Source organism: Neohortaea acidophila (genome assembly GCF_010093505.1).
Source record: "Neohortaea acidophila strain CBS 113389 unplaced genomic scaffold BDY17scaffold_3, whole genome shotgun sequence".
In the NCBI taxonomy this organism is placed as follows: domain Eukaryota; kingdom Fungi; phylum Ascomycota; class Dothideomycetes; order Mycosphaerellales; family Teratosphaeriaceae; genus Neohortaea; species Neohortaea acidophila.
The window spans coordinates 336382-352547 of NW_022985512.1; the positions used below are offsets into that span (position 1 = coordinate 336382).

Consider the following 16166-nt stretch of genomic DNA (forward strand, 5'->3'; position numbering starts at 1 on the left):
GACTCTCTTCGTTTTTCATTATCTCCCACGAAAGGACAGCAAACATCACGAAATATAGACTATAGACCAATGGGGCCCGGGCCTGCCCACGGATCACAAATGCGCACACGCTTTCCTCTTTCTCTCTTTTCTTTGCTTTGATCGCCTTTAGACTGGACGGATGAGCGGCTGCCAGCCGAGTCGCCAGACTTCTCTTCAACACGGATGCACATCGCCAATGACGGCCACCTTGTCCGCAGCCGCTTGTATCCCGCCTTACGTACTCGCCTGTTTTCGGACACATGAACCGAGTGGATTTTGCCAACACCACCTCGAAAAGCACAGCATACGTCGGGGACAGGACAGGCGTGGGCTGGGGCGTTATTGACTTCTTTGGAGTCTTACTCTTTTTCTCCTCCTGCCGAGTTGCTGGGCTGGGTGTTGCTATAAAGGATGGGGAATGAACGAAAAGGAAAGGGAAAAATGAGGGTACAAGGGCGGGAGGGACAGGCTGGCGTATGGTGGTTATTTGCTGCTGTGTTGTTTTCTGGTGATCGTACCTACTTTACTCTTATGTAGCTGTCGTATTGAAGCGACTGACTACATGCTTTTGCTCTTCCTTTCCACGTCGGTCATGATGTGCTTCTTTCATGCTTCAGAATGCCTGACTTCGCCACGCTCGCTTACCGAGAAGGAGACATCCAGACGAAACTCTACATACGCCCAGTGTCCCTCCTGCGCGCGAATGCTCCTCCCCCACCCACATCCCCAGGCGTGCTAACGCGCTTCAACGGACTGCCCGGCCGGTGGTGCGAGCTGCTGCTGCTGCCGCCGCCCTCCAGGCGTCCCGTGAGGTGATTCGCACTCGCGGCTTTGCGCAGCGGACTCGCGGCGTGGCTGTAGACGCCCATGGAGCCGCCGTCGCCGCCGGCGCTTCTATGGCGAGCGGGTTCTGCTGGGCGGTGGGAGTGGTGGGCTTTCAGCGGGGAGGAGAAGTCTGCTGCGGTTGAGGCACCGCCTGTGCTTTGGCGGGAGTAGGGTGTTGTTGCTGCGGAGCGGTACGTGGAGGTTGTCGTCCCGGGGTTTGTTTGGGAGTATGCGTTGGCAGGCGTGGTGAGAGACGGCGTGGTGAAGCTTATGTCTGAGGTGCGGCGCGAGGGCGTCGGGCGGGAGGAGGCGAGGTCATCCGGGTCGTACTGGCTGGCGTAGTTGGGGTTGGGGTTTGTGCGGAAGCCGCGGTTGATGATGGTTGTGGGCGTGTAGATGTCGACTTCGCGGGTGCGGGTGCCGCGGGGCGAGAGGGTGGATTCGCGGGTTTGGATGCCGACGTCGCGTACTGGGCGGTTGAGGGAGGGGCGCACGAATTTCGTGTCGTATTCGTGCATTACTTCGCCGTGCACGAGGGTGGAGTCCTTTGCTTGTTGGCTGAAGGAGGATTTTAGATAGGCGAGTTGGAGGGAGAGCAGGGCGCCGAAGAGGACGGCTGTGAAGACGGCGACGGAGGGCCTGGGGTTTTGTGGTGTTGGTGGGAGGAGAGCGTAGTAGAGGAGGACGTGGCCGGGGGAGAAGAGGGTGAAGAGGGTGAGCTGGAAGGGTTTGGGGTCCCAGACGCTGAGTTGCCAGACTTCTCGTTCCGGGTCGGGGTATGCGCGGGTAGTGGCGGTGGCAGAGGATACCACGTTCTTCAGGTATTGAAGAGGGGATGATGCAGGGGAGCTGTCGACGCGCACTCGCTGTGCTGAGGGGGTGGCCGGGGGTTCGTCGACTGGCTGCTCGAAGAGCCGGTAATGTCTCTTTCGCATGAATGTGGCCAGAGCATTCCAGCAGCAGAACAAGGTCAAGAGATGGACAAGAAACGCGGCCTTGAATAGGGACGGGTTAGCAAGAGAACAATATTCCAGAGGAGGGCTGAAATGCTACGCACCAACCAAGACAGCCATCCACCTCGCCCATCCAAATCACTGCTCCCGAACACATCATCGTAGCCGCTTGAGCTTCCCGGTTTGCTTGCCGCTCTAGCGATGATGAAGACGATGTTCATGCCAACCCCGATCGGCGTCGCCCATCCTTTCAGCCATTCCTCAAAAGTGTCGTCGTTCAGCAGTTCCGACAGCCAGAGGAGAAGGTCATAGGGGTCGAGATGGGCCTGAATGCGCTCGCTCAGCGGTGCTTTGCGCACCCGTGCTGGCATGTTGATGCGTGTCCAAGGATTGCCGAGTTACAGAGAAATCGCGAGTGGCGTTCGCTCGCCTCACATTCTTTAGTTTTCTGCCGTGGGCGTCTGCTTTCCGGTGAATTACATGACTGACAGGAAGTGAAGAAGCTCGATTGTTGATACGTCGAAAGCCTGTTTCTCAATTGGGAAAGTCCTTTGCGGCCCGCTCCGACACCAACCGCAGCTTGGACCGCATATGTTTGCTGTGCTCCCACCCCACACCGTCTTCTAACGACCTCCTATTCCTCGAACAGGGCATCCTCGAGTGGGCGATGTACCGACAGGATCATTCACTGCATGCACATCCAAGATTTAACACGTCACCATGTCTCTCAAAGCTTCATTTCAAGATCTCCCGCTCGAACTGGTCAACCACATCTTTATATATCTCGCAGCAAACCCGCAGGATGTGTGCGCCGCCCGCCTGACTTGCTCTTCTTGGGCCGCCATCGGCGTCGACCACCTCCTACACGTTGTTCCGCTGGTTTTCAAATACGATCGCCTCGCACGGTTGTCCGAGATCGCCAAGCATCCCCGCATCCCGAGGACTGTCCGCTCGCTGTTCTATCAGGCTGACCAGTACTACCCTCGCCTCCCATTGGAAAGCTGCACGGCGTGTGAGCGTGGCTATGTCTGTCTGCCCCGTCAGCGACTATACGATTACGAGGAGCAGCGCGAGGACTTCGCCGATTCACCCGACCCGGTCAGAAACCCCCAGTTGTGCAAAACAGACCTCAAACGAATACAGCGAAAGGATCCCGCGAGGCGCATTCTTCGATCGAACGATAGGAGCGAGCAAACTTACCACCGCTACTTCTTCCTCGCAGCGGATGATATGCACTTGATCGCCTCCGACATCGATGTTTACCACCTCACTCACCTTTTTAGCGCATGCCCGAATCTAGACGACGTCACCATCAAAGTCGGCCGGTCCGAAGATCACCAAAGATATCCTCGCATGCTAGATCTAGCGTTCGAAGGAATCGTACAGCCGCCTTCGCAGATCAGCATATCTCCGCGTGGAGTCCAGCCCGTCGAGGCGCTGGCAAGAGTTACGGAGAAAACTGGCCGGCTCTTGAAGCGTCTCACGTTGGTGGGGCTGACCCACGAACTCCTCGAAGGGAATTACGTGGTCCTCGACAAGGTCCGCAATCTAGTGCGCTCTTTGCACGAGCTGGAGATCCGCTTCGAATCCTCGGAAGACGAGCTCACGTCATCGCTATCAAACATGTATTCGGTCTTGATGCGTGGGGAGCTACGCAAGCTTCTAGCCGCCGCAACCGAGCTTCGCGTCCTGAAGCTCGACTTCAAGGTCATCGACACAGGGTTCCATCCGGAATTGCTTGCAATCGCCGACCTGTCCCAACTTACTCCCGCCTCTGCCTGGGCGCATCTTCGCGAACTCCATCTGGGCAGCTTCGCGGTCGAAGAAGACGATTTGTGTCGTCTGATCAATCGACAGCATCCCACGCTGGAACGCGTGTCCCTTGCCAACGTAGACCTGCACTACGGCAGTTGGCCCTCCGTCTTCACCCGCTTCGCCCAGCTCACCCCGAGGCTGCAGCACGTCCGGTTGCGCGGGAAATTCGTGACGTTCGACGACGGCGTGCCGCCGGACTTTGATTTCGATTGCGAGGACGGCGACCTCAGGCCCTCCAACTTCCTTCGCGACGCTGTCGAAACGTACATCGTGCACGGCGGCGATTATCCCGACGTGGATGCGCTTCTGGCGCGCGACGTCACGGCTGCGTCCGCGCTTTTGCATTCCGGGGAGAACCTTGGCAAAGGCACAGCGACGCAGATTCTGGATTGGTGGCTGATGCACGATCGATCTGAGGACTACGAGTCCGCGGTGCGGTTCTGGAAAGCGGTGGCAAGCGATAACGATATGACTAGCCATACAGTGTAGATGTGCAAGCGAAAGGGGTATCCTCAAAGTTCAGATGGCTACCACCCGCAGAACGAGATGAATCAAACCACCACTCATCACCACCCCTTTTCCCCATTCACCACAATCACGACACCGACACGACAGAACCATGGCGCAGCACGGCCGCAACCACCTCTTCATCCACCGTCGGGCCCTTGTACAGCTTCTTCGCGCGCACCATATACCAGATGAAGCTGAGAAGCATGACCCCACCCGTCACCGCCACACTGTAATTCATCGTCGCGGCCGTCACCTTGTAGTCCGGCGGCCAGACACTCCAGAAGATGACGAAAATCATGTAAACGCACGCGTACGCATTGTTGATGATGCCGAAGATGCCCTTGAGATGCCACGGGCCCCAGATGAGGGGCGCCTCGTTCAGCACGGAGCCGTGGCCGATGTCGGCATGCGCTGCGGCGGAGGGCGAGTCGGCGCCTTTCCCTTCGCGTTCGATCTTGACCTTGTCCGCTTCTTCGGAGCGCGAGGGCGAGTCGGCTCCAGTGGCGGGCTTTTCGAAGTTGAAGGTGCTCATGCCGCGCGTGTGCGCGGGCTCGGGCGTGGTGCCGTAGGGCAGGATCTGGCCTTTGATGCGGCGGTAGAGCAAGAGGGAGGCGGGGATGAAGTAGGAGCCGTAGAAGCCGGTGATGGTGAGGGAGATGACGTCGTTGAAGGCCGCGTCGGAGCCGATGTAGATCAGGGTGAGCAAGGCGGAGATGACGGCGACGGTGAGGACGGCAGTGACGGGGATTTTGGTGCGCGAATTGACTCGGGAGAGCTGGCGGGAGGCGGGCAGGCCGTTGTCGCGGGCAAAGGACCAGACCATGCGAGAAGCCGTTGTCAGGATGCCTGTTGCGCAGGCCCAGGTGAGGATCAGCACTACGGCAGACATGACGGTGGCGCCTGCAGTGCTGGACACGCTGTCCTTGAAGATTTGAATAAAAGGATAGCCGGTGGCCGTGTCTTCGACGGTGGTGATGTCTCCGAGGCAATACAGGACAGTCACCATCATGATGAAGCCCACGGCACCGTTGATCGTCATGGCGGCCAGGATGGCTCGGGGGATGTTCAGAGCGGCATTGGACACCTCTTCAGCCAGGTGCACACTCGCATCTGCGCCCACGAACGTGGCCACGTTACCGAGGAAGCCGACGCAGTAGGACAGGCCTTGCGTAGGCCATCCGCCATTGTTCAACGCCAAGGCCCATACGTCGGAGCTGGTGGAATAATGCGGTGTCAAGGCCCACAGAGTGGCGACAATGGCGATGAAGCCGATAATGTGGAAGACGACCATGCCGATTTCAAAGCGCGGGAGCCAGTTGGGAATGATGACGTTGATGAAGATGCAGACGCAGATGACCAGCCAGGTCAACAACGTTCCTTGATATGGCTTGGGGGAGTACTCCGGGGAGTAGTCGAGGATGAGGATGCCTTGGATAATGGTGCCTGCGAAGAGCGTCTCGGTGGCCACGGTGGCAATCCAGGCGAGCGAGGTCAGCCATCCCACGACGTAGCTCAGGGCGGTCTTGTAATTGGCGGGAGCCAGCATGTATCTACGCATCACGCGTCAGAAGACGAATGCATGGAATGTATATGTGCCACTTACACCCAGTAATATTGCCCTCCCGCAATGGGCGCAAGAGAGGCCAGCTCAGAAATGACGGTATACACCGACAGCGTGGAGCTCCAGGCGATGATGAAGCCGTAGACGGCGCCGGCAGGCCCGCCGTTGTTGAAGGCCTGCGAGAAGATGGCCAAGACGGTCTCCCACGTGATCAACTCGCACACGGCGAAGCCGAACAAGGACGCGAAGCCGAAGCGGCGCTTGAGCACTTGCTTCTTGCCGAGCAGGGCGAGCGCGCCCTCATCGTCGTGCGCGACGGACTCGGCGCGAGTGCGTTCGGCCATGGTTGGAGGGGTAGAGGGTGGTGTAAGGTGTGGGTCAAAAGGGCCGAGGTCGCTTCAGCGTATGGCTCTCAACAAGAGGCAGAAAAAGGCTTGCACAAAGGCCATATACGGCTGAAATGCGAGAGATGCAGAGACAAGACGACACGCCGTGAGGGATGGAAGCTTATAAGGAAACAAGCAGTGCGGCGAAAAAGAGGCGGAGAGGCATGAGAGAGGGGAAAAGTCAATTTGCCTGCGGATGGGGATGCGGGCAAGGCCACTCGAAGGCGACGGGTTCCAATCGCCGGCCGCCTAGTCTCAAACCTTCTTTGACATGGGAAACGTGGAGTGGAGTGGTCTAGCGAGTGCCCGTGGAGATTGATCTGGCAGCATTGTTTCCGAGCCGATATGTCAACACACGGTCCTGAGGAGCAGATGATGGACTGTAGATGACGAGTGACGTGCGGGCTGATGCTGATGATAATGGCACGCTGGGCGATGATGATGCTGCGGCGTGTGGTGTGTTTCCAAAGCCCGGCGAGGCAACAAAAGGCGAACACGATTCAGGCTTCCGCGCAGGTGCCGCTGGTTGCCCCCACGCCAGTCGCGTGACCGGGCGTTGCTGCCATGCAGGGCGCAGAGTCTGGACCCGCCCGTTCGTTCGGCCTTCCGGCTTTTCGCCGACCTCGCCGTTCACTTTCATCTTGCATGTGCTCGTTCGTGTTCGCATGTACTGTGTTAGTACCTCGTCGTGTGCTGCGAGTCCTTGGCTGGCCGAGTCCTGTGAGGTGCCATGTGCTTTAGGCAGCAACGTTGTGGTTTCACGTGATGCCGTCTACGACATATCACATCCACCAAAACACCTGGGCAGCCACGGGCCCTGGCCACCAGCGAAGCTCAAGTTTGCTGGAACCCCAACTCGACCATGTCAAACATGACTTCAGAAGTTTTGAACAAGCTGCTCGCTCGGCTCATGTGCTCGCATGAAATAGGGATAGCCATCGCGGCATCTCCTACGCCAGTCATTGGCTCTAGTCGATGGCAATCCGCGAGTTTGCTGCATATGTTACTCGATACCAGTCCCTTTGCGCGGTGGTGCAACGGTTCACAGGCTCGTAAGTACTTGCGTCTGATCTTGTAATATTCACTACGGCCTCGCGAACCATGGCTCCATTCACTGGCCACTTCCTTATACTCATTCAATATATTCCCTTGATCATCAGCTATACATATGGGTTCCTTCTGTTCATATCCGACAGACCGTCCTTGCTGTCGCATATTTGATACACGCATACACTTGGTACACACAGCAAACATGTGTCAAGAACTATGGTGGAGATGCCCTCAGTGCTCTTAGAAAACCCCTGCACTTCCGCCACACATCATCGCCTGCCCCGAGAACTGTGGCCAGACACAAGACGATCCGGTATGCCTTGATCAGCTCTGTGAGAGGTGTCGTCCTGAACACGTCGACCCATCATCGGTGTGCATACCAGTGCCATCAGCAAGCTTCCAGCAGCCGCTGCCAGAAAGTCTACCTACCTCAACGATCCCCTGGAACCTGGCGCTGGCAGCGAGTGGCCCCTTATCAATTCCGTCTGCGGCAGAGCAGCTGCTTGGTCAACACAAGCAGCTAGGCCCTGGTTTATTTATCTCACAGCCGCTTCTATCGACTACAATCGCACATGACCAGCGGTCGGCGGGACACCATGACTCAGCGTGGACATGAGCGAGACAACCTTGCAGCGCCTCTCCCCCCCAATAGCTTGCTTCAGCGCGCACGATCGCTTTGGAGCTCGATTCCGGACTGGACGAACGCCTCACAGAGGAATTGAAGCTGCGCCTTCAGCAGCCATTGCGCCCTGCTCATCTAGCATACTCGCCAGCCTTGATTGAGGATGCAGGGCAAATCGAAGATGAGCCAGACACTGTGAAGCTCCTCAAGGCACAGCTAATCAAAGCAGAGTTAGCCCGGGAAGCGCCAGGCAAGCAAGAGCCGGATCAGACAGAGCTGACGAAGGGGGAGTCGACAAAGTGCATCAAGCGGGAGACTCGAGAACATGACGAGTTGACAAAAGCAGCAGCGCAAATGGCGCCGCGAGAGCTGGATAACCTGCTGAGACAGATATGCCTAAGCACCACCCACTTGGATCGACTACCATGTAGCCTACCGAATGACCAGGAATGTCTCCGGGCCAAGTTACGACACCTTTACGCCGCAGTCCTCGCGAAGCACAGCCTGTACGAGCCCGAGTTATGGGAGCACTGGCGCACCGATCCGAATTCGAGAGGAAAACCTGAACGGACGGCCCTCGCTGCTAGCCACGTGTCTAGAGGAGACTGGCCGTTGCCGTTGCCGTATGAGCACTTAGATGACTACTTGGCCCGGCGGGAAGTTCCACTGGAGATGGTCAGCAAGGAGGTAGTCACCTATGCATTCCAGTGGCGAGAAGCCCATGATCCTGCACTGAAGGCCCCTTGGAGGAAGAGACAGATCGTAGGGAAGCAGATTGGACCGGCCAGAGAACACCCTGATTCAGGCATGGGCGAAGATACGGCCGCCCGAAGCCAAGTGGGACATTTTGGATGCTTCCAGCTTGAGAACTATGGCGGAGGAATAAAGAAAGGTGTGCTTTGAGCAGAAGGGCTTGCATACACTAAAGCTATACACACCTCTGCATGACCTGACCAACAAAAGACACTTCTCAATGGGACAAACAAACAGGACTCTCGTATTTGTCAGAGCACACACGTAATGGTCTCATCGCTTGTTTCGTGTCCGAGATGTCTCAATGTAAAACAAATGCCAGAAGATAATGCCGCCTTCACACACCACTCACAACGACAAACACAGCAACAAACCGCAACATTAAATCCGCTCAGTCCCAACTCGTCATGCCTTCATCAACAACAGCTTCCATCCTTCCCAGCTCCAACAGCCACACGACACCCGACCATCTACGCCCGCAAATCCCACGCCTCCAAATCATGTGCATCGAATTCTACGTATGCACGCGCCGAGGCTGTGAGCAAATCACCCAATATCCTACATCCTGTTCATGCACAATCCTCTACGCTAGAGGTTCAATGTACTGCGCTCAGCACAGGCCGCCGCTCTTCACGGAAGAACAGCAGCAGCAACCGCAGTCTCCGTCCACGACTTCGACGCCACGGGCTTCGACCGTTCAATCTCAGGCCAGCGAAGCTGCGCAGCACTCGACACAGTACCTACTTGCTCCATTTCAGTCTAGTGGATCAGCGCACGTATCGATCGAGAGGAGCGGAGGTGATGCGGGACAGGACAGATTGAGTGTACTGGCATCTGCGGCGGCGAGCCAACAGCCTTTGCCGATTCATCACTCGAGAGGCGGGAAGATTGGGCCAACGCAGCAAGAGGACAGCGGTGCTCATGCGGTCGGCGTAGTCGGTCATGAGGAGGAAGAAACACAAGGAGAAGAAAAGGGATGGGAGGAGCAAGTCGATGTTGAACAAACAGGAGAGCTGGAGAGTGAGGAAGAAGGTCATTCGTATGTAGACGACACGGCGGACGATGCCGACGATGAGAGAGAGGTCGAGGGGGAGGAGGAAGACTCCAGCAGCTGAGTCGTCAGCTTGGGGCTGGCGTCAGTGTGAGGACATTCGGTGGCGCTGCTTAACATCTTCAACAGCACACATGATGGCTTTCGAAAGTGTGTTCTGCGCTTCGCAACCAGCGCATCACGCAACGTGCTCGACGCGCAGGACACGCTTATCAAGGTGGGCAATGTGGCCATCACATATGTCGAGCCAGTGAAGATGGAAAGACGGTTAGGACGGAGACTCATTAGTTTTCAGGATGTGTAGTGACCTGGACGGCTTTGATTGGTCAGTGAAGACGGGAGCTAGCGGGAGTCGCAAATGGCTAGGATTTCAATCGATTGTCAATCGATTGACAATTCACTCACCACCACATCTTCTTTCCCCCAAATTCATGCGCAAATTGTTCACAGAAACTGTATGCATGGTATCATTGGTTGATAAGACGGGGAGCTAGCGGGAGTCGTGTCTGCCGGATTGACATTCGATTGCCAATCGATTGATTATTCCATTTCACAACAGCATCTCACGCGGGCGGGTGGTAACTCGGTATAATCAATTGTGATTGGCCGGGAAGAGCGGGAGCTAGCGGGAGTTCCTCGCGAGTCGGCCCCCTACTCTTGAGCGATTCGCGAAACCACCTGGAATTCGACATTCGATTCAAATCAACTCGGCTTTCGTATTCCAAGGCGGGAGTGAGCCTTCTGTAAGGCGCCGACATGGCAAGGCTATATGCTGATTGGTCGGCGATTACGGGCGCCAGTGGAAGTCGCCATATCGCTATAGCGAGGTCCTCGGTCCACGGAATGCTGTTACAGCGAGGGTCTCAGAACATTGACACTCTAATAACAATCAACTGTCTTCATCGTCCTACAAATGCGTCCTCTTCACTCCGCTGTACTGATATGTGATCTTAGAGGGTATCAACGACCGCAGACTCCGAGACTCCGGCAGACAGTCCGTCCATGTCCTTCTCATTCTTCTACCACCAGCCGAACTGCGCGTTGACCATTCCATTCTTCACCAGAAAGGGAGCCATCATAGCTTTGTGGTCTCTGGTGGCGGTCCACTCGGAGATGCAAATGTCCCTGGGGCCACGTCCTGCCGAAAGCCCGGGACTTGCGTTGTCCAAGCCGTGCCTCGAATTGGCTGTCGACCACTGCGGCGGCGACTACGAGCCGTCATGCAACTGTAATACGCAGGACTCGGTCAGCTAAAGTTTGATTGCTTGCTTGCCTGCCACGGGCATTTAGCGTGCGGAAGCAAGCGGGTAGACGTACGCGAAGAGTAGGAAGATCAAGAAGAGGACGAAGAGTCCAACAAAGACGCCGAGGACGGCCCAGCGGCCGGAGTGGTAGAAGGAGTCGTAGTAGTAGTACCGTTTGGCGAGCATGGAGGGGGAAGCAGGGGAGGATGTGACCGCTAGAGGCGCCATTTGGATGTATCGGCTGCGAAACGTTGAAGGGAGTTGTCGACGGGTAGGTACTGAGATAGTGTAGGTGAATAGAGGATAGAAAGGAAACGACTCCAAGATGCTTACAGCTGGGAGCGATCTATATAAGGGGTCTGGCACATACTCGCCTACACAGTATGATTGCATGGCCGGGTTCAACGGCGTGGCAGGCTGCGGAACAATTGGAATCGCGCATATTACAGCGGCGGCGTTGATTTGGTGAGTCTTAGTAAGGCTGAATACCCTTTTCGTGCAGGCGGAATACCCTTTTGGTGCGGACAGCCTGCTTTGTCAAGGCGGAAGATTTGTAAGGGGCGGAAGCTTATTGCTGCACCACAGTATTTCTACTAGTGGAACGTGTGGAATTGGGGATGCTGGACTGGAGTAGCTGAGATACTGTGATAGGTATGATGTCAGGGCGGAAAGGGATAGCTGGGAGGACTGTACCATTTTTAGACATGGGTCAATGCATGGGACAAGGCGACTTGCTGTGGCGGGCTGAGTGCTACACTCCAAGTGTATGTAAGTTGCACGTCATTCGGGAAACGGGACGTGAGATGAGCCCGAGTGGCATGTGCCTACGAGCAATGGCGCGCGAAAGTGTGCTCCCCGTTGACCTCCTGGATATGCTGGCCTTTGCCCGAAGCACCGGCTTAGATGATAAGAGAAGTAGTACGGGTGCTGGCCTTGGAATCAACGTTGATCTCGGGTGTGCTGGGCCCCGGAACAGCGCTGGATGCTTCGCAAGATGTAGGTATGGCTGAGGTAGATTTCGATGGATGGAAGATGGCGGGATGAATGGGGTGGATGCCTCAGGTGTCTCGTCTCGCGAGGCAAGAACAATCCGCGGCTGACGCTGCGCCTTTCCTCTTCGAGACTGTCACAGCCACGACCGCGCCTCGTATTCCCACGCAAGCAGGCACACCACTTTCCGTCGCAAGCGTGCTGGACATCCGCCATGACACACAAACGATGACGCTCCTCTCTTAACCGCCGGCGCACACACCCATCCATCCTCCCCTCCCACCGCCATGCCCTCGCGCCCTCCCTCCACCACCTCCGACCGCAAGCGCAGCTCCTCCGCCACCAGTAGCAAAGATGGGCTGGACAAAGTCGAACTTAGCGATCTCGACTCGAGCCCGCCGCCCCCGCTGGCAGTCGAGCAGGATTTGATGCAACTGGCGAGGCTTGGGGAGTTGCGCGGCGTCCAAAAACTATTCGATAGTGGGAAGTTCACCGCGCGATCGAAGGATGAGCAGGGGATCACCGCGCTACACTGGGCCGCTATCAACGGACACTATGCTCTGTGCCACTTCCTCATCCAGTCTGGCGCGGATGTGAATGCAAAGGGAGGCGACGCTGATGCCACTCCCGTGCTGTGGGCGAGCAAGAGGTGCAACCTCAAGATCGTTTCATTGTTACTCGCCCACGGCGCAGACCCGCTCTTGCGGGATGATCAAGGATACAATCTGCTGCATTCGGCGACGCTCGATGGGAACGTGTTCCAGCTGGTGATGCTACTACATCACCCCGACATTCCCATCGATGTGCCGGATGCACAAGGACATACCGCGTTGATGTGGGCGGCGTACAAGGGGTTCGGGGCGTGTGTGGATATTCTGTTGCGGTGGGGCGCGAGCGTGCATGCGGTCGATGACATGGGCTTTACGGCGCTCCACTGGGCGCTTGTCAAGGGCAATTACATGTGCATTCAGAAAATGGTGGAGTTCGACAGTGACCGATTTGCACGGAGTAAGCCGCCGGAAGGACAGACCGAGGGCGACACACCCGCCATGACAGCGTCGAAGATGAAGTCAGAACGGCAGTGGCATCGAGCGCTGATAGATTCGGGCTACGATGAGGCTGGCAATCCGCTGAGCTTCCCCATTCCCTTCGTCAAGAACCGCCGATGGTTCTACAACCGCTTTTTCTTCCTCTGGCCTTTCGCCCTCGGTGGCCTGCAGCTGTACATGCTGGCACACATGCTGGTCTGGATCGCTGTACCGGGCGTACTACTGGTGGGCTACGGACTCCAATATCTCGTGCAGAAACTCCTCCGCTGGGCGCCGCCGGATATGAAGCACATGCACCGCACCCCCTTCCTCGCCGGCATCTTCGCCGCCTCCTTGTTCTGGGTCGGCGTGCGCTACTTTCTCGACATTCTTCCCTGGACCTTTCGGTCCCATACAATCCTCAACCTTGCATTCCTCACCTCCTTCAGCCTGTGCACATACTTTTACGCCCTCACAATGACTGCCGATCCGGGTTACATCCCAAAGGGCCTCAGCCGTGGGGCCACGAAAAAGACAATCGACGAGCTGGTGGAGCACGATGCTTTTAATGAGACGCATTTCTGCACGGCGTGCATGATACGGAAGCCGCTGCGCAGTAAGCACTGCAAACGGTGTGGCCGGTGTGTAGCGAAAGAAGATCAGTGAGTTGTCACCGGTGTGGTATTGTTTGAACCGATGGCTAACGCTCGGCACAGCCACTGCCCGTGGGTCGACAACTGCATTGCAGTCAACAACCACAAGCACTTCCTGCTCTACGTGATCTTCCTAATTGCCGGGCTGGGCTTGCTGATCCGACTTACTTATGTTTGTAAGTCATATCCCTCCACTCTGCACGCGAGAGTATTTCATTAACGAAAAGTAGACATTGAAATCCTCCCCAATCCTTCAGAAACCCACTGCTCCATTCTTAAAGACAAGATCTGCGAAGCCTTCTCGCGAGATCCCCTCACGATCATCACCACAGGATGGGGCGCCTTGCAGCTCACCTGGACCTTTATGCTGATCTTCGTCCACCTGACGCAAGTCGCGCGAGCCATCACCACGCTAGAAACGATGAAAGGCCAGCACAGAGCCGGACCACTGGTAACAGCCATCACAACCGGCGCCGTCTCCGCCGAAGGCGGGCAAGTCAACGCCTCCGGCTCCGGGCCCGACGCCATCGACCACGACAGCGGCGACGGCAAACACTCGCACGCCCACAAGAAGAAAGAAGGCTGTCTCTCGCAATGGTACAAGATTTTGGGGATCGACACTTTCCTCACCGTCGCTTTTCAGGGCTACAAAGGCGCGAAGAACAAGGATGCATCCGCCTCGAGAAGAAAAGAGGGAAATCCCTTTTCGCGCGGCATTTTCCGCAATTGTCAGGACTTCTGGATGGATGGGCCGATATTTGGTCGCAAGGAGAGCGGAAAGGCGTTGTTGGGTGGTGAGCTTATTGATTATACTGCTGTGTATGATGTCCCGAGGGGTGGAGGCATGCGGTATCGGGGGGCTTACGAGGCTGTGCCTCAGGCTGAAGAAGGGGAGGCTTGATAGGTTGATAGCTTCGCTCAACCTCGTTTCAAGACTTCCACGAGGTCCTGTCGAGCAATTCATGTGTCACCCACGTTGTGAACTTCCAAGTGTAGACGCCATAAGACGATGTGCGTGCATGGGACAGAGTGCAGATGTGGTGCAGCCTGAGGAACACACGCACGGGCCGCCCGCAGTAGCTCCAGCTCCCGCCCACCTTGCCGTCACTTCCTTATGAACGCATTCCTTGCCGACCCTGCAGCTCCCTTATTCACGATCTGTCAGATCACTTCTTCTTCCTCAGGTTGATCTCGATGAGCAGTGCAAAGATTCAAGTTGCCATCCAGTGACAGCCATGCCTGGCGTGCTGGGCAGGATGGTGGCCCGGCTCAAACGCCGCCAGGCTGCCCGCTGTCGCTCTCACTCAGTACAAGACGGCCTAAGAGCACTCTCAGACGACAGCAACAGCCAAACAGATAATGGAATCACCGCGAATCTGCGAACCTTCTCCCTCCAAGACTTCCACAAAGACCCGATGCAAGCGGAAAGCAGCCAACCCCCTCCGCACGTCTTTGGACAGCCGGGCTTCACGTATGAGTTCACGTTTTCACCACACGCCAAGGCCTGGCCCGGCCCTTCATACGACGAGACCTCTCTATACGCCCCGGGCTGCTTCGACAACCCACGCACGTCCAAGCGTCGATCGAAACCCAAGTCTTCCAAACGAAGACTCTCCCAGGACCATCGGCAAGCAACTCACATACCGCCACTGCCACCGTCACCCCCACCCTTCGAAACTACATCTCTCCAATTCGCAAAGATGGCCGCTCGCCAAAAGAAAGCCGCTCAGCCCAAGCCCCAATACTTCGGTTCTGCTCCTCCTCGTGATCCGCCGCTTCACCTCCTCAGCCTGCCAGGAGAAATCCGCAATCACATCTACCGCCTACTGTGCGTGAGCGACGAGCCGCTCTATCCATGCTTCCGCGTCATCATCAAACCCAAGCAAGGGCGCAAGAAGCAATCGGACACTTACCGCCGCTTTCCCCGAGAGCCCGTGCTTGCACTCGTGTGTCGCCAGCTCGAGCGTGAGGCGCTCTCACTCTTCTACAGCGAGAATACCTTCACATTCTGCAGAAAGGACCCCCGCAAAGTCCCCGCTATCGAGCTGGCGCCGAACATGACCCGCGAGCCGTTCCTGTTGAGGTGGAGGCCGCAACGTGGTCTCGCCGGCAATCTCACCCACTTGGAGCTGCAGTTGTTCACGATGGCGTCGGAGTCAGGCCATCACCTCATCACCTACACCTTTCGCAAATCCAGCGACGGCAAGCTGCACATCGAGTATGACGCATCGCTCCCGGAGTACTGCTTGTGCGCCGAGGACAAAGTGGTGGAGGAAGTCCGGCAAAATCAGTTACGTGAAGGCCAGGCCCCGCGGGATCTGATTGCTCACGTGAGTGACACGCTCACCGTGAGAAGGAGGCTGTTGATGGACCAGTGGCCGTGTGTGGTCTTGAGCGGTACCTCCTCCTTTCGTGTCTTGCATTGCCAGGCTTGTGGGCTGAAGCGTTTTCGGGATGCGGCGATGCGGCAGTGAGACCAGGGAGTGGCGGTGCAGAGGGCCTGTATTGGATGCTCGGTACGTGGCTGCGGAGGAGAGTAGCATTCCGTTACTTATCCTACATTGAGGGTCTGGCGGAGATGTGTGACGCTTCAACCTACCGAAGCAGAAGTTACGTTGCTGAAGAGCAAGAATTGATAGAGCAGCGTCTGCACAGTCAAGTCCCCGTCTCATACCCAAAGACCGCCGCCCTCTGATCCTACAAC

General features: G+C 56.7%; 9 protein-coding genes across 9 annotated transcripts; 4 read left to right on the top strand and 5 right to left on the bottom strand.

The window, feature by feature from the left end:
* Positions 1 to 575: 575 nt before the first annotated feature.
* Positions 576 to 2420, bottom strand: BDY17DRAFT_292724 (uncharacterized protein). Its single transcript, XM_033732879.1, has 2 exons — positions 1904 to 2420; positions 576 to 1841 (listed from the first exon to the last, which is right to left on the bottom strand). Exons 1-2 carry the CDS (start codon positions 2168 to 2170, stop codon positions 693 to 695), a joined length of 1416 nt encoding a protein of 471 aa, XP_033591562.1. The 5' UTR covers positions 2171 to 2420; the 3' UTR covers positions 576 to 692.
* An 18-nt stretch (positions 2421 to 2438) lies between these two features.
* BDY17DRAFT_94946 (uncharacterized protein) lies at positions 2439 to 4156 on the top strand. The gene has a single exon (XM_033738861.1). It carries the CDS (start codon positions 2520 to 2522, stop codon positions 4101 to 4103), a length of 1584 nt encoding a protein of 527 aa, XP_033591563.1. The 5' UTR covers positions 2439 to 2519; the 3' UTR covers positions 4104 to 4156.
* Positions 4157 to 4209: 53 nt separating this feature from the next.
* On the bottom strand, positions 4210 to 6029 carry BDY17DRAFT_321880 (amino acid permease-domain-containing protein; the record flags this gene model as incomplete). The annotated part of the gene is made up of 2 exons (XM_033736711.1): positions 4210 to 5674; positions 5728 to 6029. The coding sequence occupies 2 exons, from the start codon at positions 6027 to 6029 to the stop codon at positions 4210 to 4212; spliced, it is 1767 nt and encodes a 588-aa protein (XP_033591564.1).
* Positions 6030 to 6723: 694 nt separating this feature from the next.
* On the bottom strand, positions 6724 to 7444 carry BDY17DRAFT_292727 (uncharacterized protein). The gene has a single exon (XM_033732880.1). The coding sequence runs from the start codon at positions 7323 to 7325 to the stop codon at positions 6906 to 6908; it is 420 nt and encodes a 139-aa protein (XP_033591565.1). The 5' UTR covers positions 7326 to 7444; the 3' UTR covers positions 6724 to 6905.
* Positions 7445 to 8001: 557 nt separating this feature from the next.
* BDY17DRAFT_94968 (uncharacterized protein) lies at positions 8002 to 8738 on the top strand. Its single transcript, XM_033738862.1, has one exon. The coding sequence runs from the start codon at positions 8098 to 8100 to the stop codon at positions 8644 to 8646; it is 549 nt and encodes a 182-aa protein (XP_033591566.1). The 5' UTR covers positions 8002 to 8097; the 3' UTR covers positions 8647 to 8738.
* Positions 8739 to 9232: 494 nt separating this feature from the next.
* BDY17DRAFT_292729 (uncharacterized protein) lies at positions 9233 to 9794 on the bottom strand. Its single transcript, XM_033732881.1, has one exon. The coding sequence runs from the start codon at positions 9531 to 9533 to the stop codon at positions 9264 to 9266; it is 270 nt and encodes an 89-aa protein (XP_033591567.1). The 5' UTR covers positions 9534 to 9794; the 3' UTR covers positions 9233 to 9263.
* A 764-nt stretch (positions 9795 to 10558) lies between these two features.
* BDY17DRAFT_94975 (uncharacterized protein) lies at positions 10559 to 11314 on the bottom strand. Its single transcript, XM_033738863.1, has 2 exons — positions 10865 to 11314; positions 10559 to 10773 (listed from the first exon to the last, which is right to left on the bottom strand). The coding sequence occupies exons 1-2, from the start codon at positions 11182 to 11184 to the stop codon at positions 10623 to 10625; spliced, it is 471 nt and encodes a 156-aa protein (XP_033591568.1). The 5' UTR covers positions 11185 to 11314; the 3' UTR covers positions 10559 to 10622.
* A 604-nt stretch (positions 11315 to 11918) lies between these two features.
* On the top strand, positions 11919 to 14582 carry BDY17DRAFT_292736 (Palmitoyltransferase akr1, ankyrin repeat-containing protein akr1). Its single transcript, XM_033732882.1, has 3 exons — positions 11919 to 13471; positions 13526 to 13638; positions 13693 to 14582. The coding sequence occupies exons 1-3, from the start codon at positions 12069 to 12071 to the stop codon at positions 14361 to 14363; spliced, it is 2187 nt and encodes a 728-aa protein (XP_033591569.1). The 5' UTR covers positions 11919 to 12068; the 3' UTR covers positions 14364 to 14582.
* Position 14583: 1 nt separating this feature from the next.
* Positions 14584 to 16136, top strand: BDY17DRAFT_292738 (uncharacterized protein). The gene has a single exon (XM_033732883.1). It carries the CDS (start codon positions 14698 to 14700, stop codon positions 15934 to 15936), a length of 1239 nt encoding a protein of 412 aa, XP_033591570.1. The 5' UTR covers positions 14584 to 14697; the 3' UTR covers positions 15937 to 16136.
* Positions 16137 to 16166: the final 30 nt, after the last annotated feature.

Excerpts from the sequence above, each read along its gene's own strand:
- BDY17DRAFT_292724 (XM_033732879.1), bottom strand. The coding sequence starts at position 2,170 with ATGCCAGCACGGGTGCGCAAAGCACCGCTGAGCGAGCGCATTCAGGCC. Across the intron at positions 1,842-1,903 it reads GTGGATGGCTGTCTTGGTTG|GCCGCGTTTCTTGTCCATCT; the intron begins GTGCGTAGCATT and ends TCCCTATTCAAG.
- BDY17DRAFT_94946 (XM_033738861.1), top strand. The coding sequence starts at position 2,520 with ATGTCTCTCAAAGCTTCATTTCAAGATCTCCCGCTCGAACTGGTCAAC.
- BDY17DRAFT_292727 (XM_033732880.1), bottom strand. The coding sequence starts at position 7,325 with ATGTTTGCTGTGTGTACCAAGTGTATGCGTGTATCAAATATGCGACAG.
- BDY17DRAFT_94968 (XM_033738862.1), top strand. The coding sequence starts at position 8,098 with ATGGCGCCGCGAGAGCTGGATAACCTGCTGAGACAGATATGCCTAAGC.
- BDY17DRAFT_292729 (XM_033732881.1), bottom strand. The coding sequence starts at position 9,533 with ATGACCTTCTTCCTCACTCTCCAGCTCTCCTGTTTGTTCAACATCGAC.
- BDY17DRAFT_94975 (XM_033738863.1), bottom strand. The coding sequence starts at position 11,184 with ATGCAATCATACTGTGTAGGCGAGTATGTGCCAGACCCCTTATATAGA. Across the intron at positions 10,774-10,864 it reads TTGATCTTCCTACTCTTCGC|TTGCATGACGGCTCGTAGTC; the intron begins GTACGTCTACCC and ends TGCGTATTACAG.
- BDY17DRAFT_292736 (XM_033732882.1), top strand. The coding sequence starts at position 12,069 with ATGCCCTCGCGCCCTCCCTCCACCACCTCCGACCGCAAGCGCAGCTCC. Across the intron at positions 13,472-13,525 it reads TGTGTAGCGAAAGAAGATCA|CCACTGCCCGTGGGTCGACA; the intron begins GTGAGTTGTCAC and ends CGCTCGGCACAG. Across the intron at positions 13,639-13,692 it reads GATCCGACTTACTTATGTTT|ACATTGAAATCCTCCCCAAT; the intron begins GTAAGTCATATC and ends AACGAAAAGTAG.
- BDY17DRAFT_292738 (XM_033732883.1), top strand. The coding sequence starts at position 14,698 with ATGCCTGGCGTGCTGGGCAGGATGGTGGCCCGGCTCAAACGCCGCCAG.